Here is a 20,367-nt window from a genome sequence, read left to right as displayed (position 1 = left end):
TGACTTGGAGCTGCATGTTCATTGGAGACTCCTTTGTCCATAAGTGAATGTGAGTGTGCTTATTCTATGTGTGCCCTGCGATTGGCCAGTCCAGGATGTCCACCTTACGTGTGGCCCTTAATGAGCACAACTACTATAGAACATGTATGGCTGAATAATGACGTCACGTGAAATGAAGCCATTTTATTCTTTATTGTTTATTCAGCACGTTTACGTGCCTGTTATGTCTACTTACGTCCACAGGGGGGTAGTAAGGTGCCTTGGTGGCTAGAAATGTCCGAGCATATTTACATATGGATGTTTTATTATGGTTTTCTACTCCCTCAAACGCTCACATTTATAAATCACATTATAATTTCTGCACATTCAGTTCCAATAAAGCTTTTTTGTGGATTATTTCTGTGGGTTTTGGTATAATTAAAACCCGAATGGGAGGGGGAGGGGTCTATCTCGGCGTACAGAGACCAAGCTGGAGAGGACAGCATCCAGAGGACAGCAGGAAGCAGACAACATCCAGAGGACAGGATGCAGACGGTGGAGCAGCAATGACGTAGATAACAAAGGTGGGTCTGTGCCGGTCCTCATGGTTGCGATCACGTTAGCGTCTTTTGTCCTCCGAAGGAACCGTCACATGACGTCACATCACCGGGATGTGTTTGATGCGTTTCGTAGCGTGTGCATGTGTGCGGGTGAATGCTGATGCAGACCAAATGGATGCATGAAGGAAGCCATGCACGATTGCAAGTCACGTGACAACATGAACGTGTCAGGTTGACATGTCATGATTGAGTTTTGTATGTATATCACCTATACCGGTGCCAAATCGGTACTTCTGAACAGGGGCCGACCCAAACCTCCATGGGGTCCTAAGCAAATTAGATTTTGGGGCCCTCTATTACAAAATAATTAAGTACTGGGGGCCCCTCATGGGGCCCTGAGCAGGTGCTTAGTTGGCTTATGGCTCTGCTTCTGATCCTCACGAGGGTTGCGGGGGTGCTGGAGCCTATCCCAGCTGTCTTCCGACAATAAGCGGTCCCCAGGAGAAAACCCATGCATGCACGGGGAGAACATGCAAACTCCACACAGAGCTGACCGATGGTGGAATTGAACTCCGGTCTCCTAGCTGTGTGACCTGCACGCTAACCACTCGGAGGCGTGTAGCCCATGCTTGAACCAGTATTTAAAACATGTTTTAAACATTCAAATGTTCTCCAAAAACTGGTCTGGTACTATGGTTTATGTTAGTACTGGTTCCATAACAATATAGAGTTGTGGTCATCAGCCCTCAAGATGTTAAAGGTCAAACTGAGCACCATTTATGCTCCCAGCACACAGCGTTTGGAAACCAAATGTCCCCCAATCCGCTTTTTACACAAAGTCCACAATGCACAGCGGGTTCTGGTGCCAGATGGATGAAGGTTTTAGCAAAGTTTTGGGCAACATTCCAACACGCTTTCATCACAATTTTTGTCAATGTCCGGCAGATTAAAAGGTCCACCTGGGACACCACATGTCTTCATGTTGCTTGTAGGACAAGTACTAATAGCTATTACACAATAATATAACAATATATAATATGTTATTCTGTTGGTTACATAGTGGTGGTTATCACATGCCCCGCAGTCAGAAGATCAAGGGTTTGAATCTCTACTGAAATGATCGTAACAACCAAAGAGACAGCTGGTGTGGAACAGCTATTGGCTTTATGGTTCTAAGATGGAAAAACTGATTATTATTTACTATACACTAAGTGGTAATTTGATGCTATTCCTCTTTTATTTTATTTGAAGGGACCCTATCCTGCATTTACAACTTTTCAGACTTCTATGTTTAAAAAGTGTCAAATCATGAGATTGGTAAGTTTTTTTTGTGCTCATTTTCAACGCTTTGTATTGAGTTGTGGACTTCTAAAGTCTTCTAAAAGCTTTTTAGACCTTCCAGATTCTGCACGTCAATCTGCAGTGTTTCCATAGACTCCCTGCTTCCAACACACTTCTCTGCTCTTGCTACTTTCCATGAACACAGCACAGTTCAATGCCAGATTCTCCAATATTGTAATATTGGTGTCCAATATTTACTGCTGTCCAAAATCATTTTATAAGCCTCTGCCATCAGCAGTGTAGCGTAGACCGGAGCTAACCTAACCTGAAAGCTCCTGGAAATACTTTAGGTGTGCAATGAAAGAAAATCTGCAGGACTTGACAAAGCTTGATCAGCCCTAAACTTGAAATTTAGGCAGGTCAAATTACAAATAACTTGACACTAACAAATTTTCACATCTCAAAAATTCCCATTTTCCCATAGTTGTCTATTTTTTGTGCAGTATTTCATTTCACTTACATGCTGAATTGAGTTCACACATAACTACCTCACATTTTGGCATCTGGTGGTATCGCAGGACGCGGAGCAAGAGGATGCCGCAGAAGAAGATCTTCCTGGTGTTCATGGTCGTCGCCATGGTGACTCTGCTGCTGCACGGCGGCGGCCATTGGAGCCGGTGAGTTAGCAAACACGACTAAATGGGATGACAACAACAAACAGTAATCAATAAATACAATCAAATATAATATAATCAACTTTTGGTGTTCAGGACCACGCAGGATCTTCACAGCAACTGTCCTGCCCCGTGTTCCCACTGTGCTGCAGCCCTGAAGGCAAAGCACACCAACGTGGCGTTCTTGAAGACCCACAAGACGGCCAGCACCACAGTGCAGAACCTTTTATTCCGCTTCGCAGAGCGCAACAACCTGACGGTGGCACTTCCCAGGCAGGCTTGCAGCCACCAGTTCTGCTACCCGCGTTCCTTCAGCACTCACTTTGTGCACCCGCACACGCTGCCGCCCAACATCATTAGCAGCCACATGCGGTTCAAGGAGGCGGAGGTGCGCCGCCTGATGCCCAACAACACCGTCTACGTCACCATCCTGAGAGAACCGGCCTCCATGTTCGAGTCCTTGTTCAGCTACTACAGTCAGTACTGCCAGAGCTTCAAGGTCGCCAACGAATCGCTGGATGTTTTCTTGGCGCAGCCTTGGCGCTACTACCGCCCACAAGACAAGCACTCCATGTATGCCCGCAACACGCTAACGTTTGACTTGGGTGGTGACAAGGACCGTGCTGCTACAGATGTGGCGTATGCGCGGTTCTTGGTAGGTGAAGTGGAGCGTGTCTTCTCCTTGGTGATGATCGCAGAGCACTTTGACGAGTCTCTGGTTCTGCTGCGTCACCTCCTCTCCTGGGATCTGGACGATGTCGCGTACGTGAAACTCAACATGCGCACACCCGGCTCCAAGCACCAGCTGACTCCGGGACTCTCTGCTAAAATCCGGGCGTGGAATTGGTTAGACGCACGCCTCTATGACCACTTCAATGCATCACTGTGGCGCCAGCTGGCAGCTCTGGGTCCGGCCTGTGTGGAGCGAGAGGTGCGCCTCCTACGTGAGGCCCAGGAGAGGCTGCTGCGACGGTGTTTTGGTGGGCGCCAGCCTCTCTTTCGCCCTGCGGCGCAGATTGAGTACAAGGAGTTGCGGCCCTGGCAGCCCAGTTCCAAAGTAGAGATCGTGGGCTACGATCTTCCTGCAAACGTGAGCCATGGGTTGTCTGGCTGGGCCCACGAACCCTGCCTGAAGCTAATCATGCCTGAGGTACAGTACACCAGGGTTCTGCTCCGCTCGCAATCTATTCGCTACCGTCAGAACCGCCAACCGTGACATCTGCTGCAGTCTCGCCCCCTCCTACTGCCGGTATACAGCAGCCACGTGCAAGCTGCTGCTCTGGGATTGACCACCAGCAGTATGATTCCATGCCCTGCAGATGGTGAGGACTCTCCTCAGGGAGCTCTATGTGAGTCCTTCCATCTTATGTTCAGTGTCCAGCTCCCTCTTACTTAAACGCACAAAGACATCGGCTGACACGCTTTTTAAGACATCACAGGGATCACGTCCAATCCTGAATACACTAATGACCCAGCATATTGGACACGGGAGGAAATAAGAGGACACTGGGAACACGGGACGAACATACGAGTGTGCGTTCACTGCCCCACCATGTGTGAAACATGAGCATTATTTACTTGCAAGGACATTCATTGTACACAGTTGACAAAAAGCATGACTGTTTGTGTGTGTGAGAGAGAGATGACTCGTTATGATGATAACGTGTGTATTGGCATTATTTCTATCTTTCCTCCTGGTCACATGATTTATTCTCACATGTCTGAAAAGGGCGGGGCCTGAGAAAGGCAGGCCCACAGAAACAATCAGAACTGATAACAAATGAAATAAAGTTAAATCATAAACCATTGTTCCAAGCCGCAACAATATGACTGTGTAAGTGTGGGAGGTTTATTTGTTCATAGAATGCACACAGAACAATAAACAACTCCATATCTGTCTCCTTTCTTCCTCCTAACAAGCACTCAGTGTCCAACTACCAAAGCCATTATTGGTTATGATCTGTCTGAGAGGATTCAGGGCTAATCATACAATAAAAAGCAATATTATATAGTCACACCAGGAGGTGCTCAGACTTTTACAACAAAGTATCAGAACCTTTCCTGGAGAAGGAAAGGCTACACATACTATGTCATATACAAATAAAAGGTAAGCACACAACCTCACCGCACATCAAGCCTGGTCCCTGAACGTTACAGTAACATTACTGACTACATAGCTTCAAAATGTATAGGTTTAATTTTATTTTATAACTTTATTTTACTATGTATATAAACCTCATTGTGTCACTCAATAGCACTTTGAAATTGCTCAAATGTAAAATGCAATAAAAATAACATTTATTATTATTGTGTCAGCCTCCTTCTGGGCTCCTCTGCCTCTCTCTAGTGGACAGAAAGAGCATTGCAGCGCCACCTATCTATTTTTTTATACCACTTGTCCTCCAATTAAAGTCTTTGCTCAGACACAATGCAATATGGGAAAAGTTTAAAATAGTTGTTTTTTTTAATTTTAAACCCAAATTGGTACTTGTTTGTATATTTATTAAGTATATATTTTGAGTGTTAACTTGCTGTGTGATGAGTTTAGTGTTATTTGTAAGATGCAACAGTGAGTCAGAGAACTCACAGAAAAGTTCATGTCACATAAGGATTGTGGATTATGGGAAGTATTTTAACGCCTTGTTTAAAAAAACGTATCATTGGTAAATTGATCCAGACATAATGCGATATCCATAATACGGTAATCCTCCCATGCTTAGTACAATGGTAAACTATAGTACTGTAAACACCTGTTTTCATTATTTTGATTTGTTTTGAATTTGAACTGTGCAGTATTCGTTTGCGTTTTGAAGCATACACGACAGCCATATTTAATATTTATCATATTTAAGTGTCATCATGTTGTGTGTGATTAAACAAAACAAATCAAAACAAAACAACCTTGACACTAAAAGTCTGCGGCGCCCTCCAGTGGTCTCAGCGGGGAGCACACACCCCTTCACCTGCGTGGACCAGGACCGAGATGGACGCAACGGTCCAGAAATAGCACGGTGCGTGCGTCAAAGTCCACTTCCGGTGGAATGATGCGGCAAAGAGCGTTCCCATGGACACGTCTGAGAGCTAAGAGTGATTTTATGTGCAGTTTGCTAAATGTTGTTAATGATAAAAGTCTACTTTGGCCCAATGAAACAACATTTCTAAGTGTGTGTGTGTGCGTGTGTCGGTGCGTGAGTGTGTGTGTGAAAAAGATGCTCAATCACAATCTCTCCCTCACGCGCACACACACACACACACAAACACACCTCCGCCTTGTCACCACTGATGCGCGCACTCTGCTGACGAGCTCGCGCTCCCGCGGCACGGTGCGCGCAGTCAGCCGCTCGTCGCGTGGCGCACAGGACGTCTAATTAACACAAGGTAAGTCACCTGACTTCAACTTTGTTGTTGGACGCGTCTTCCGGTGTAAACAATGCTTTGCGATCCTTGGGTGCAACTCTTGTGGTGACGTCACAGGGTGTGTTTTATGACTTTTCCATCGCACTTTTAAGTCTTATGGAGACCGAAATGACGTCACATCTGTGTGCATGTGCACGTGGGCACAGCAGACAACCGGAGCAGGTACCCAGGTGAACCTTGACAACCGCCCCCGGAAACCGTTAGTTTGACCCCAAACGCCCCCCCCCTCCCTCTCACCCCCACCACCCCATCACTCAGGCCCCACCCCCGCCAGGGCAAAGTGGGCGGCTGCTCACACATGGGACGTTACATAACTTCAAGACTGAAGCGCCATCCTGCCGCGTGGGAGTGGACGTGATGTTCACGCTTCCTCACTCTTCTTCACTCTTCTTGCTTCATCTTGTCTTCACTGTTCTTGTTTTCCTCTTGCGTCACTTATCTTCTTCGCTGTTGGGGTCCTCCTCTTGTCTCCTTCTTTCTTCGTGTCTTCTTCTGTCCTCATCGCTTTCCTCATCTTCCTCACTCATGTCTTCATGACACTTGTGTTATCGCCATCACTCTTGTCTTCTTTTCCTCCTCTCGTCTCACTCTTATCTTCCTCACTCTTGTCTTCATCTTCTCCCACTCTTTCTCAGCCGCGCCACCACAAAAAAATCACATTTCTTGTTGATGTAGTGATTTTCAGGAAGGGGACAGAGTAAGTGCACAAAAAGGGACCAGCACGTTGGATCTTGTGTTTGCATGTCAGCCGGGTGACCGTGGATTGAAATCCGGCTGTGTGGAGTGTGCATGTTCTCCCTCGTACTGGCGTGGGGTTTACTTCTCCCGCAGACAGTCCAAAAACATACATGCTAGCTTCACTGGACACTGATTGTCCACAGCTGTGAGTTGTTGTTGTGTGTCTCCATCGGCCTTCTAATTGACAGCTGATGAATCACCTTTGACCCTGAACAGGCTAGGTGCATGAAAATAAATGAATGAATGAGCAAACATATCTTTTGTGTCGTCTTATCACCTGTCAGCTAACCAGTAACGATCTAGCATAGGAGTGTTCAGATAAATTCAAATACTTGGTCCAGAAACAGCAAAGATCTGGTCCAATCTGGACCCGAGTTTCCCCAAAATACAAGCTGCAGACCAAAAACGGATACCTCTGTAGGGCTTGGCGATATGGACCAAAACTATATACAATATATATCCCCCAAGAGCTGCTGAATTAAAATAGCATATTATCTAATGTTGGATTTTCAGTGTAATCATGTTGCAGTCTTTCTGTAGCCAAGTTAGCGGTGTTAGCTCGGTTAGCGCTTCCATCCACGTTCCCCATGACGACAGACGGTAAACATGATGGATCGTGTCTTTTTTTTTTGCCTATGTAGCCTCCTTTACTTCGTATCGCCGCTGGGATCGCTCCGCGTCAAAGCTAACGGCTGCTCCTGAGTGTAAACAATGGAGCAAGCGGCAAGCTACAAACGTAACAAGATGAACAACCATAGCTTTACACTTGCTTAAAGGGTCGGTACGGCACCAAAAACAATAAGAAAGTAATAAATAAAACACTATTAAACACTAAAAACGCTGCAGAGGTTAAGGAGCTGCTGTAACTAGCTTGCACTCGGGCAGCGCCATCTTGAAACCTGAGACCTCCACATCAAATCCAGATTCATCATATTGTGCTTATTTTCTGTGACCACTTCAGACCTGGATGGGTATGTTTGGTGAAAACGTTTCATAGTGTCGGTATTTCACTTTTTCTGAGTGTCACAATTTTTGAACATTGAAGTGGTTTCTTCCTGAGAGACGAGCGCCACGCATATTTATGTTTCACTGTCCTCTCACTCATCCACCATTGCTGGTGGTGAGGTCGAGGGAGAGTGGGAGTGGCAAGTGGGCTACATATCTCTCTTCTTCCCTCTCCCAAACCTTCACTCATCTTACTCTTTATGGGTATCTATTACATCTCCTGTATGTCTCACTTGTCATTCGCTTTCTTCAGTTGTCGAGTCTTAATGTTCAGCGCCAATGCATAAATTTTATTGGTTGATATTTTATTGGTTAACTGGTCAGTGGATTTCCTGAACATATCAAAAAGTACAATCTTCACGCATTGTCAGTGCACTGGCCATCCATGCAGGGCACAAAATTAAAATGCTACCTGAACTGTAAATGAAATTAACACATAATTTGTTGTGTACTATTTAGCATCATCAAATCATCAAAATTCAAACAAACTTTGAACTAGTTTGTCTGAGAAAAGTGTATAAAGTAAAAGTATAAAGTAAAGTAAAAACCCATCACATACACTTTATGTGATGGGTTTTATATATATTCATTCATTCATATATTCATTCATTATACATTCATTCACTACCGCTTTTCCTCACGAGGATCTGGAGCCTATCCCAGCTGTCTTCGGGGGAGAGGCGGGGTACACCCTGGACTGGTCGCCAGCCAATCCCAGGGCACATATAGACAAACAACCATTCATATGGCCAATTTGGAGTGGCCAATTAACCTAGCATGTTTTTGGGAGGAAACTGAGAAAACCCGGAGAACATGCAAACTCCCCACAGAGATGGCCGAGGGTGGAATTGAACCCTTGTCTCCTAGCTGTGAGGTCTGCACACTAACCACTAGACTGCTGTGCCGCCCTTATATATATATATATATATATATATATATATATATATATATATATATATATATATATATATATATATATATATATATATATATATATATATATATATATATATATATATATATATATATATATATATATAGTTTGTCTATATGTGCCCTGTGATTGGCTGGTGACCAGTCCAGGGTGTACCCCGCCTCTCGCCCGAAGACAGCTGGGATAGGCTCCAGCACCCCGTGACCCTCCAGACCCTCGTGAGGAAAAAGCGGTAGAAAATGAATGAATGAATGAATATGTAATGATGTTAAAACAATTAAGTTGGCTACTTCACGGATTTCACTTATTGCAGGCTATTTTGGGAACCTATCCCCCGCGATAAACGTGGGAACACTGTAGGTTCAGGTCCGGTCCGCCCAGTTAGTGATGTCTGTTCCAGTGTGACTTACAGTGTGTCAGTGCCGCCATCTGGTGGTCTTAGGGGGAAAGCATTCAAAAGAAACGTGACTTAAATCATTTGTGTTGATCTGCACACACACACACACACACACACTCCTAAGCAATGATTATTCACCGTTATGCTAACAGACCTTCTCCTCTGCTGCAGTCCGAGTGTCATGTTGCTTCTGACTCACAAACACAAACACATTAACATTGACACCTGCCGTCAGCAAGTAATAGACTCACCCCCACCACCTCCCATGTGGACTCTTATAGCTCGCTCTGCCGATGTTGTTTCATGAGTCATCAAGCTAAACTTAGCCGCCATCATGGTCACTTTTGCGCATGTGCGCATGTGTCAAGCATAACAAATTAACTTTTTTTTCCCACCCGGAGTTGAGTCACTTTGTGAAGTAACAACTACAACATGTTCCTGTGGTTTCACTACCATAATGACGCAAACTCACAGTGAACCACTGCAGGGAGACGCACCATCCCAAGGGGGCGGCAGTGGGCTCTCCATCAGCACCCTGTTGCTCTGCTGCATGTTAGCTCTGCACAGTAATCCTCTTGGAGGTTGTAGTTTGCATGCCCTCCAAAGCCGTGATGATGCTCACTAACATGATGACTTACAAAGAAGGAAACTTTGTTGCAAAGACCTCCCAGAATCCTCTTCACCAATTTGTCGCCATGAACAGCGGTGCACGCACCAGCAGTTACGTAACAGGTGTCAGGAGGTGCGAGGGAATGAAAACAAAACCCGTAATATTTCTTAAATGTGGCTTAAGCAGATTGTTGCTCACGAACGTTATAAAAAGGTGCGACTTTGTGGGAATAAGTAACCCCCGCACCACTTTAACAACGATGTTGGTGTGTTTGCGTTGTGCACACGCAACCTCGACTTGTCAGAGAAAAGGTGTTTCACTGAGTGGGAATGCCTGGTAGAATGTGTAGGCCAGGGTTGCCATGGCAACCATCTGCTGCTACACTGCAGCCCACACAATGTGACATCCAGCAGCACGCCGAGCTGAGCGATCGCCACTTTCCGGAGCCAAATATCACAAATTGCTAAAATGGACTGCTTGTTCTTTTAGCATTAGCGGAAGAGGAGGTTTTAACTGAAGCACGCAGCTATTGCATCGACCTGGCATTAGCATTAGGCCCCGAGCATGGCAAAGTGTCAGATCATTCCAGTCCAAATGAGATGATGAGAAGAGAGCAAATAGCCGGATGTTCATGAATCCCTTCAGCTACTTCTTTCTTTCCTAGCTTTAAGGCACACACACACACACACACACACACACACACACACACTAGACCAGGGGTCCCCAAGCACCCTGCCACAGGAAACTTTCAGTTGAAATATGTAAATAACTATGTCAATTTTTATGTACATGCATATCAACTTAGGAAATGGGCCAGCCGTCCGTCGCCACTTGTTGATATTTTTAAGAATAATTTAGAACTAATATTTTTAAACTTTTCTTATGTTTTTATCTTTTTAGTCCTATTTTATGCTTTTAGTTTTTAGCTTTTAACTCCACACTGGGGGCTTTGTCGGATCTGCTGAGGGGGTGCCATCCTTGGGTCCCTTCGACCCGGTCGACTGGGGGTTCCTCCCTTTAATGTGGGGGTCCGCCCGTCTGTCGAAGTCGGGGGGCCCGGGTGCTGGTCCCCCGATGGCACGGCCTGCGGCTCCTCCCAGTGTGGACGGCCCCACAGGTGGCGTTTCCTTGATCCTCAGTGCCATGCTATGTCTCCCTACTGTGTGTGAGTGTGTGTGTGTGTGTGTGTCTAGTATGGAGGGTGGGAGGGGCTTTCTTAGTAATTGTTTTTCCTTTTAATTGTGGTAATTGTTTTTAATTCTGTAAAGCACATTGTGTTGCATGTCTTTGCAGGAAAAGTGCTATACAAATAAAGTTGATTTGATTTTGATGTAGCGGCTGAAACACTGTGCCTTCGCTCTTATCACAATCAAGCATAAAAATGGCTGCAGGAGATTTGTGGAAACATAAGCAGGTCCGGTTGGTTGGTTCGTTGGAGACCACTGCACTTTTGTGTTACGACCCCTTTACTTGTCGCATCACTTCAATTCTGGTGTGAGCGAGTGAGCATGTTGTGGGTTTGACTTATGTGATATTTTGAGTTTTTGTATTTTATTTTGCCATTAATTGTGTTGGTTATCATTCATAACATGCAAGAAATCGCATTATGGATGGCGACACTGAGCGCATGGATGTGCATGTTAATGAAATCATGCCATGCCACCTCTTCCTATCGTGGGAAAGGAGGAAACAAAAGCCATGTCCGGGCATATTTAAGGATTTAGGTGTGAATTGTCCTATAGCGTGAGTATACCATGAGTACTGTCTGCTGTGTTTCAGATGGAGGAGGCGGGCACCCCTCAGCCAGGCCCTCAGAGGGCCTTCAGCGTTCTGGATCGTCTGCTGCTAACACACCCGGTGTGGCTGCAGCTGTCACTCAACCAAGACTCCGCCTTCTATATTCTGCTCAGAGAGCCAGTCGGGGTCAGTCACAGTGATGCTCATCTTCATGTTTACGTTTACTCGTTTGCTAAATTGCTCTTGGTGTCCTGGCAGACATTCTTAGTGCGCAAGTGCTGCTCCAGCCAGCGGAAGCTTCTGTGTTTGAGGGTCTCAGCCGACAGGAGTTCATCCTCTGTGAAGGAGTGCTTCATCTGTGAGGAAGACTACAGTGAGTGCTGCTTCATCAGCATGTGTGTGACGTTGAAGGCAACCTGTCAATCAAAGTCTGTTTCCTCTTTCCCTACAGCATTCGCTCTCGAGAGCTCGTCACTCAGCTTCCCTGACTTGTGTCGCCTGGTGGCCTTTTACTGTGTTAGCAGGTCTGATCTATGGAGACTACACCTACATTCAGCTCCTTGGTGCAGCTCCCATGCTACGTTCTGTCATTTAGTGGAGCATTTTTGAAAAGAGTTTGAAATATCCGACTCACCACAAGTGTTTGAATACATCGACACTATATTATGACTGCTGATTGGATGAGCAAGAGACGGGTGTGGGGGCTGGTGTGTCCAGTGAGAACCTGGACCCCTGGCCCAAATATTCATTTCAATTGATCATTTTGTCCGCAGGGATGTGTTGCCTTTCCCTCTCCAGCTGCCAGATGCCATCGCCAAGGCCACCACACACAGACAGCTGGAGGTCATCTCACACATGGGCCAAGGTGCGCGTCTTCATCTTTTCATGTTCTCGCGACAACCTCTGACTTTCCAGCCTTCATTTCTTCTCATCTCCATGCAGACTTCTGGAGCTCACCAAGCGCCTCGGAGCTTCAAAATGGACCTCTTCCGTATTGCAGCCAGGTCTCAGTGGCGGCGACCTCCAACCAATGTGGTCTTCAGGCCCTCAGTAACCGAGGAAAACTCTGCTTTATTAACCCGCTCTTCCTGCAGCTGGAAGTCTGCAAGGTGGGTTTCTGAAGCAACAAAAACCCTAAACTGATCCACAAGTTGATGCATCCATGTTTTCCTTCACACAGCAAGTAGAAGTCCAGAACCACAGTGCCTCCAACAAGCGACACCGCTTCAAGCGCAGCATGCGACTCCGCCTCTCAGAGTCCTCCATGAATCTGTCCCTTGAAGGGGTGGGCTCCTACTCGCCTCCTCCATCGGTGGAGATGCCTAGCGAGTCGGAGATGCGCACCGCTGGCTCCGACTCCCTGAGGAGAGTCCATGCCGGGGCTGGGGTTCTGAGGAGAACTGCTGCTGTGTCACCAGGGTCGGCAGACGAAGAAGACATGATGGCCGCCAAAGCGCCTCAAGTAAGAGGTTGAGCTAACGGGCACAGCTTAAAGATCACTGTCCACCTCTGTCTTCTCTGCTAAAGGTGGACCAGCCTCCATCGAAGACACCCGCCATCGAAGTGGCTCTCCTGGCCTTGGAACGGCGCCCTGCACCATCTCTGGCCGAGCTGGACAGCAACAGCTCCTTCAGCAGCCTGGATGAGGAAAATGACTCTGATTCCGATTCCGACCACGCCCCCAGAGCCCAAACACAGGGCTTGCACAGGCCGCCTCTGGTGCGCTCACGAGGTCGCGGCGGTTTGCGGCGAATGAGCGAGGCGTTCGTGTGTTTCTTTGCTCCAGACAAGCGCCTGACGCGACTGGTCGAGGAGCTGTCCCGAGATAGGCGCTCCATCTTTGGCGGGATGGTCCAAGACTTCCTCCTGGCTCAGAGAGAGCTCCTCAAGTCACTCGCTGCCTCTTCCTCATCCTCACATGTGACGTCCGTGCAGCTCCTGCAGGGGGTGCGCCTCTTCCTGTCGCAGGCCAAGTGCTGCCTCTTGGAAAGCGGCGAGCTGGAACCTCCCATCGAAACTTTGGTGCCAGAGAACGAGAAGGGTACAGACATTTCCGATGATGTCACGCAACTTAAAAAAAGACTCGCCGTTTGCTAGCACACGTCACCGAAACCAAAATATAAAACTCACTGAGGGGGCTTCTACTGGGTAATTGTAAAGTAACGGCTGCTACTTTTCATGCAGCCCTGTGCGTGGGCTTGTGTGTGCACGTACGTGCACGTACATGCACGTGTGTTGCCTGGCAGTGCACGGCCGCTGCCTTCCTTCCTGCACTCTGATTTATCTGCCTTTGCGTTGGTGGGAGCCATTTGCATTTTTTTATCATCAAAAGATCTCACAGGCCCACGCATGCTTGGAGAGCGCACGATTCGGGTGGTAGGGGAGGGGGTAGGGGTGTGAGCGTGGGGGAGGGGGCTGCATGGTACTGTTACAGTGCAAATGTGCGGTCACTTACACGTGACTTTAGCAGGTTTTAATATTTACACTCTTACACTCGGCAGATCTGGCTCTGGAGCGCGCCATGTTCTCCTGTGTGCTCCGCCCCCTGAGGTCTCACCTGGACAAAGCCCTGGTGGCGCTACACAAGCAGGATGCCTTCAGTCAGCGCTTCAACCAGAACCTCATCCGTTTAAAAGGCACAGACGCCATGGAGCACCTCGGCGTGCGTACGGGTGTCCCGGACAGTCGTCAGATGGACAAAGTGAAACAGAAACTGACAATGATGCGGCGCACGCACTCCCCCATCGACAAGGTGCTGCTGCTGCTGCAGGTTTGCAAGTGCGTGTACAAGGCCATGAGCGGCACGCACGGTGAGCCGCACATCACAGCCACCTCGATTATGCTGCGCTGTCACCGATTTTAAGTCAGCGATGAAGTGTTGGCTTCTTTGCAGGGCAGGAAGTGAGCTGGGAGGACTTCCTGCCGTCGCTGTCCTACATGATGGTGGAGTCCAACAGGCCTCACATCCTGATTGAGGTGGAGTACATGATGGAGCTGCTCGAGCCATCCTGGCTCGGTGGAGAAGGTCAGTCACCGAGCATCGACGTGGAGTCGACTTCTGTGGAGCCCACTCTGCTGGTCTCGTACTTCCAGGTGGCTCTTACTTGACCAGCATGTTTGCCAGCCTGCATCTAATCCAGAGTATGGACCGAGATCGGCCGGCCTCAGGCTGCCTGACCCCCGAGGCCCAGGAAGCGTTGAAGGAGTGGCGCTGTAGGCGGAGCCGTGAGGCCCAGAGGCAGAAGGAAAACCTTCAGAGCCAGGTATAGTGAAGGTCCAGTGTTCTGTTCATTGCTTTATATTGTAGCAGCCACAAACTTCCGAACCATCAGGTTCCACTTTTTCCAACTTCCTGAATCAAGGAGTACCCAAACAGCAGGTGAGGTCAGAGGTTCCATCAGCTGAGCCTCATCTCATCTCATACGCTAACTGTCCTGCACAAGCCTTTGGTGGTCCATTTCCACGTTTGGTAAACACGTCTGGAATTCATTCGAGGGGATTAGTTTTTAAAAGGTAATCCGCTGATCTAGGCCATGCATACGCACGCACACGCACACACTTTCACCTGTTCTCACACCATTGGTTCGGATTGGTCCAAACAGATGCCAGAAAGAAAAAAAGAGAAAAGAGGCATTGTCAACGTTTGTGTGCGGTCACGTGGTGCCTCCCCGGGCTTCAAATAGCCCATCTAAGTGAGCCGGCAGCCAGATTCTTCTCCGACACAGGCGGGCGATCCGTGAGGCGAGTGCGATGAGGAAGTGGGCGGTCAGATAACATGAAATTTATTGAGCTGCATCTACGCATCCAAGCAGGCAAACACAATATGCACACGGACAGCGAGGAGCTCAGTGACTCTGTAAGTTGGACCTGTTGATGTGCGTGCGTGCGTGTGTGTGTGTGTGTGTGGTTGCTAAAAGTATCTAGTCAAATGGGCCCAATGTGATCTTATATAATGGCTTGATTCACTTTCACTTTGCTGTCAAAGTTGCTGTTTAGGCTCTCCAGAACTTTGGACCTCAGTAGCCACCTTCCAAGCATCCTTGACCCTAAGTCTTCTTTCTCTTCCTTGCCTCCAGAGGTGCGTTCGGATACTGTTCCAGGACGGTGAGCGGAGCGCCGTGCGGACCTTGCAGTGGCGAGCTGGAGAGAGCAGCCAGGCGCTGGCGCAGCTGTGTGCCGCCACCTTCGGTGTGTCTGACCCGCAGCAGTACACGCTGTACTGGCGCAGCGGCGGCGAGATGCGGGCCCTGCCGCCTCAGGCCCAGCCTCAGGATCTGGCGGGCCACAGCGAGGGGGGCCCCTCTCTCTCGTACCTGAGGACGGACCACGACTTCAGCAAGATGCGGCGGCTCACCAGAGGTGGCGCTGTGGACCTGAGTGAGTCGGTGTGCGAGGAGTGAATGAGAGGAGACGAGTGGAGGGGGGAGGAAAGGAGGAGTTGGATGCCGTCTCTCCCCGGTGGGGTTCATGAATGGACCAGGAGCAGCACGGCGCCTGGCGTGAGAGAGGGTTCTATTTGTGTCACCAACGTGGAGGGATGACAAGGTGAACTCCTGTTGCCTGGAAACTAAAGCACACAACCTGGTCCTGATGTAATGTGCTGGCATCTTCTCATTCGCCGTTCCACAATGACACAAAACTGGATGCCAAAGTTGACAGATTTGGACTTTAAAGGAGATGTGACCCACATTTGACTTTCTTTCTGTGTTTTTTGGCTGCAAGCGTTGTGAGGTCTTAGCATGATGAGTGTGAAAGAGGAGCTTTTTAGACCACTTTTGTATTATTAACACACCATGTGGCGTGGTCTTGGAAACCAGCTGAATGTATTCGTTCGGGGGTGTCCAAACCTTTTCACTGAAAAACTGAAGGGTATGGGGGGGGGTACTTTAGTGGAGAGTGAGAAATCTCCGTTGCCAGTGTCTGATGGACAGGAAACATGGATTCATCATGACAGCATGCATGAAAATCAACTCTTCATATGCGCAGGTCGTCGGACATTTTGGGTTGCATGGGCCATTTTGGGGTATTTTTTTTTTGTTCTCATGCGGGCTTTGTTTAATTTCATCTGCAGAATGTGCCACGGGCTAATAGAAAACGAGCCACGCATCACCAATGGCCCCTGGGTCGCATTTCGGGCACCCCTGAACCAGAACAGTCTCACCATCACACTGTGGTGGGTCAGGTCAGAACCTGACGACTTCTGCTGACTGTTCAACTTCACGTCTTGTGTTTCAAAGTACCTTCGATTGCCTGATGGGTGATTTCAGTAATCTTCAACGTGTGCAGGCTTTAACCAGCAAGTGATGATGATGTGTTTTGACCATAAACTGCATGCTTTTCAATTTGAGGCTCTGCGAATGTGTTGATTGTGTGAGCTCACTATTCTTTTTCAGTGTAAATGTGTCAGCTAAATCGCAATAAAACTATTTTACGTGTGCAGATGTGCTTTCTAGTGGCAACAACAGGGGGCAGCACAACGCATAATGAATTGTCAAACATTTAACCCACGACCCAAAAAGTGGGTCATGGGTCTTTGTCAAAAAATAATTATGTAATGACCCGATATCCATGAATGCACATTACGTCTGTGCTAGTCGCTTGCTATGCCACCACAAGTTGGACACCATCTTTGTGGGTTTGAGCGGAAGGGGAACGCCATCAGCTGGAATTAATGTGTTGTCAGCAAACAATTTATATTCTGCTGTCTCACATGGGGAAATTCGATGTATTGACCCAGGCAGACAAGTGCTCTAGAGAAGATTTACTTGATGTTTCATCCAGGTCCATGTGCAAATACGCGAATTCAACTCCCCAAATATATTATGTACTGAAACACCCACTTTTTGTTCAAATATTATTTTTCTGGATACAAACCTACTCTCTTCCTGGAATGATTATGAAACTTGTTTTGTGCTGGCACACCATCAACAGAGATGTGTAATGTCTTTTCATGAAAGGAACTGTTTGCAGCTGGCTCAAAATGACACTGCCAGCTCTGAGAAATGGCGCCTGCGCATTTGTGTTAATGGGTCGCAGTTTACATGCTTAGAGCGCATGAAGAGGGTAGGATATTTATATTTTAATTGTGTGAGTATGTGTGCGTTTGGTTGCAGTGTGGGCGGTATGGTGGTTTTCGAGGGCATTGTATTGCAAGTCTGTAAAGCACTCGGGTTGCATTTAATATGTACGAAAGCGCTTTATAAATAAAGTTTGCTTGCAACACATTCAAAAGTTAGCCTCCTCTAGGCAGCCATCCCTTTAAATTCAAGATTTAAATCGATTTATTAAATAAATAAGATATTTGAGAAATTTGAAAAAAAAATCATTGATTTAAAACACACATTTTAAGGTCACTCGATCAATAATAACCAAAAACGAGGACTTACAATGTTTTGAAAAGTACCCTGCAGCACAGCTTGTCTTCATACTCCATCGTTCTCTTTGTAGTTATTGGAATCCGCCCATTATGGGTCACTTTGTAGCATTTAAAAATATAAAAACGATATCAGAACGATAAATGTATCCGTGGTATTTTCAGTCCAAACAACTTTGGGTGCTTTCAGACGATAAATTGCGGTAGCCATATTAGATTGATATCGGCCAATCAGGATCCATGTTGTTGGACTGTGGCAGAAGCTCCGAGCCAATCAGAGCTACTCAATGGCAACTTATCAAACAGGATATTTAGCAGTGAACAACTTTTTTTTACATGTTATAAACTTTATTTCTAAGTACCTTGCTTGTTAAAAAAACTTCAAAAAGATAAAAGAGACAAAAACTGAGACGTGTGTTGAAGCTTTATCTGACTCCACCTCCCAGTTTTTGGAGCACGCCAAGGCCGCTCTCCAGGTACTCGGCCCTGGTGAGCCAGAAGGAGTCCTTGTCCTTCATGATGTTGGCGAGCACGGCGCCGCCCAGGAATACCATGTGTTTGCGGCGTGGGGGGTCCTCGATGCGAATCTTAAACTTCTGCAGATGTGAAAACAACAACTGAGAACACACACATTCACGGTGTTGTCGTCATGTGTGTTCTTACGGCCAACTTTTGCGTGTCTCCATCCAGAACTCTCTCTAGGTAGAGCTGCTTGATCTCCCGCTCCAGCCTGGATGGGAGGCCGGGGTACATGGTGCTCCCCCCGGACAGGACAATGTGTTTATAGAAGTCGACCCTGCAGAAACAGAAACATGTCTTAATCACATTACAGCGGCCTCACAAAGCCACGCCTACCTGAGGTCAATGTCAGCAGCCTGGATGGTGTTGAAGAGAAGCTCGGCCACGCCGGCTCCCTCCACGTTGATCAGGTGAGGCTGGAAGAGTGCTTCCGGGGCGCCAAACCTCTCGCCTCCTACCATCACCTGTCGGCCGTCAGGAAGCTGCGGCCATATTTAAATGCATTTGTTATACAGGTGATGCTCACTGGACTAGTCGTGTGATGGGAAAGTTGGATCCGACCTACCGTGTAGGACTCCACCAGGTAGGTGGTTTCTGTTGCGAGACGCTGCTCCTGCTCCACGTTGTACCCAACATAGCACAGCTTCTCCTTCAGCATGCGCACCGTCTCGAAGTCGGCCGAGTGGTTGAAGGCGTAGCCGCGCAACAGCAGCAGCTGACATCACAAAGTAGGTCATGAGACGTCACCGCTTGAGACGTCACCGTGCAGCTTCACGCACCTTGATGAGGTAACGGGTGATGTCACGCCCGGCGATATCCAGTCTGCGGGTTAAATGAGGCAAGGAGAAGCCCTCGTACACCGGACAGATATGAGTAACTCCATCCCCGGAGTCCACCACCACCCCTGTTAGAAGACCTGTTGGCAGAAGTCAGGGAATTCTTTTATTTTGTAAACTTGGCCTGGCGCTGGTTGTGTGTTCCTCGCACCCTGAGCGTAGAGCGTGAGCACGGCCTGGATGGCCACGTAGATGCCGTGGAACTGGTACTTCTCAAACATGACCTCAGCAATCTTCTCGCGGTTCTTGGTTGGATTCATGGGCGGTTCTGTCAGCAGAATCTGCACCATGGGAAGATTCCAACAATGTCACCTCTTTAAAAGTAAACGTGACAGGTCTGTCTCTTTGGTACCTTGCATTGAGACGGTTCAATGTCCAGTCGCTCTGGACCGAAGGTGTGGTCCCACAGGTGGAGCATGTCATCCCAGCAGCGCACCATTCCATTCTCCATGGGGTAGGACACCTCAAGCAGCGAGCGGCACTCACTAGCTTCATCACCCACCATCAGGTCCTGAGAGTGAAGACGAACAGAAAACTTAATGGATCATTGACGGGTCTTTATTTTCAAACACGTTTCATTTGAACCTCCTACTTTGATCTCGATGTTGCCCACTTTGGTGGTGGACCGGATCACCGGGCGACCCACCATGGCTGGAAAGATGTGGTCCGGGAAGTTGGATCCGGCAAAGCCACACTTGACAAACTGCACAGGGGAACCAGAAGCACATTAATCCCACACGTGATGGCTAAATACTTCCATTCAGTTTATTAATCCAGCTGCATTTTAATCTGCATCACTTTGACCCACTTCCACATTTAAACGTAAATGTGTGCCTCCTTTGCCTGAGGGCTTGTAGCACATTCCGTTTTCCGACTTTACTGTTTTTATAAAGGCCTAAAGCCCCTCCTGATATGTCACTTCCTGCTTCACAGCCAATTGCTGCTGCGATGAGAGCCTCACTGCCTTGTATGGCAGCCTAGGAGATCAACAAGTCTAGACGTGCTCACGCATTCCCGAACCTGACCACCTTCATCCTAGAAAGGATCTGTCCGGGAACGTCATGAAATGAATTCTACAATACACATTTGCAAAGTTCTTTGACCTACCCCTGTCCCGTTGTCGCAGACCACCACTCTCCTGCCTTCGGAGTCCATGTTGACGCGTCAACAGCTGACTACATCTGCTGCCTGCACACCTGGCTGAGAAGCAGTGGGTGGGGCTACTCAGCCTGACCCCACCCACCGAGGGACACCCGTCTTGCCTCATCATGTTTCAGGTGAGCTCAAACACACACACAGCGTGACTT

The 20,367-nt window shown here is 47.8% G+C and overlaps 3 protein-coding genes across 4 annotated transcripts; 2 read left to right on the top strand and 1 right to left on the bottom strand.

Moving 5' to 3' along the window:
• The first annotated feature begins 441 nt into the window (after nucleotides 1-441).
• gal3st3 (galactose-3-O-sulfotransferase 3) lies at nucleotides 442-4,043 on the top strand. The gene is made up of 3 exons (XM_078794776.1): nucleotides 442-562; nucleotides 2,397-2,497; nucleotides 2,591-4,043. The coding sequence occupies exons 2-3, from the start codon at nucleotides 2,415-2,417 to the stop codon at nucleotides 3,708-3,710; spliced, it is 1,203 nt and encodes a 400-aa protein (XP_078650902.1). The 5' UTR covers nucleotides 442-562; nucleotides 2,397-2,414; the 3' UTR covers nucleotides 3,711-4,043.
• On the bottom strand, nucleotides 2,369-20,289 carry LOC131125348 (actin-related protein 2). Of its 2 annotated transcripts, XR_013629463.1 has the most exons (10): nucleotides 20,168-20,289; nucleotides 19,653-19,763; nucleotides 19,413-19,571; nucleotides 19,212-19,341; nucleotides 19,004-19,140; nucleotides 18,790-18,939; nucleotides 18,561-18,706; nucleotides 18,369-18,501; nucleotides 17,719-18,301; nucleotides 2,369-2,515 (listed from the first exon to the last, which is right to left on the bottom strand). XR_013629463.1 is itself a non-coding variant. In XM_078794782.1 (9 exons), the coding sequence occupies exons 1-9, from the start codon at nucleotides 20,213-20,215 to the stop codon at nucleotides 18,131-18,133; spliced, it is 1,185 nt and encodes a 394-aa protein (XP_078650908.1). In that variant the 5' UTR covers nucleotides 20,216-20,289; the 3' UTR covers nucleotides 17,605-18,130. The 2 variants fall into 2 exon arrangements, 1 of the variants encoding a protein (XP_078650908.1); XM_078794782.1 differs by lacking the exon at nucleotides 2,369-2,515 and having other exon boundaries at nucleotides 17,605-18,301.
• rin1b (Ras and Rab interactor 1b) lies at nucleotides 5,796-17,640 on the top strand. The gene is made up of 12 exons (XM_058066805.2): nucleotides 5,796-5,872; nucleotides 11,375-11,518; nucleotides 11,591-11,705; nucleotides 11,784-11,856; nucleotides 12,106-12,197; nucleotides 12,275-12,441; nucleotides 12,513-12,794; nucleotides 12,860-13,373; nucleotides 13,834-14,142; nucleotides 14,226-14,357; nucleotides 14,426-14,595; nucleotides 15,409-17,640. Exons 2-12 carry the CDS (start codon nucleotides 11,375-11,377, stop codon nucleotides 15,730-15,732), a joined length of 2,322 nt encoding a protein of 773 aa, XP_057922788.2. The 5' UTR covers nucleotides 5,796-5,872; the 3' UTR covers nucleotides 15,733-17,640.
• Nucleotides 20,290-20,367: the final 78 nt, after the last annotated feature.

Source organism: Doryrhamphus excisus, linkage group LG2, assembly GCF_037039965.1.
Source record: "Doryrhamphus excisus strain RoL-2023G ecotype Guam linkage group LG2, RoL_Dexc_Guam_v1.1, whole genome shotgun sequence".
Classification (NCBI taxonomy): domain Eukaryota; kingdom Metazoa; phylum Chordata; class Actinopteri; order Syngnathiformes; family Syngnathidae; genus Doryrhamphus; species Doryrhamphus excisus.
The sequence above is the reverse complement of the archived record's forward strand: the minus strand, read 5'-3'. Positions and strand labels throughout refer to the sequence as shown.

Coding starts and splice junctions, on each gene's coding strand:
- gal3st3 (XM_078794776.1), top strand. CDS start 2,415: ATGCCGCAGAAGAAGATCTTCCTGGTGTTCATGGTCGTCGCCATGGTG. Junction 2,498..2,590: donor GGCGGCGGCCATTGGAGCCG/GTGAGTTAGCAA, acceptor TTTGGTGTTCAG/GACCACGCAGGATCTTCACA.
- rin1b (XM_058066805.2), top strand. CDS start 11,375: ATGGAGGAGGCGGGCACCCCTCAGCCAGGCCCTCAGAGGGCCTTCAGC. Junction 14,143..14,225: donor GGCCATGAGCGGCACGCACG/GTGAGCCGCACA, acceptor GCTTCTTTGCAG/GGCAGGAAGTGAGCTGGGAG. Junction 14,596..15,408: donor AGGAAAACCTTCAGAGCCAG/GTATAGTGAAGG, acceptor CCTTGCCTCCAG/AGGTGCGTTCGGATACTGTT.
- LOC131125348 (XM_078794782.1), bottom strand. CDS start 20,215: ATGGACTCCGAAGGCAGGAGAGTGGTGGTCTGCGACAACGGGACAGGG. Junction 19,764..20,167: donor TCTGCGACAACGGGACAGGG/GTAGGTCAAAGA, acceptor TCCCCTGTGCAG/TTTGTCAAGTGTGGCTTTGC. Junction 19,572..19,652: donor TGGGCAACATCGAGATCAAA/GTAGGAGGTTCA, acceptor CTTCACTCTCAG/GACCTGATGGTGGGTGATGA.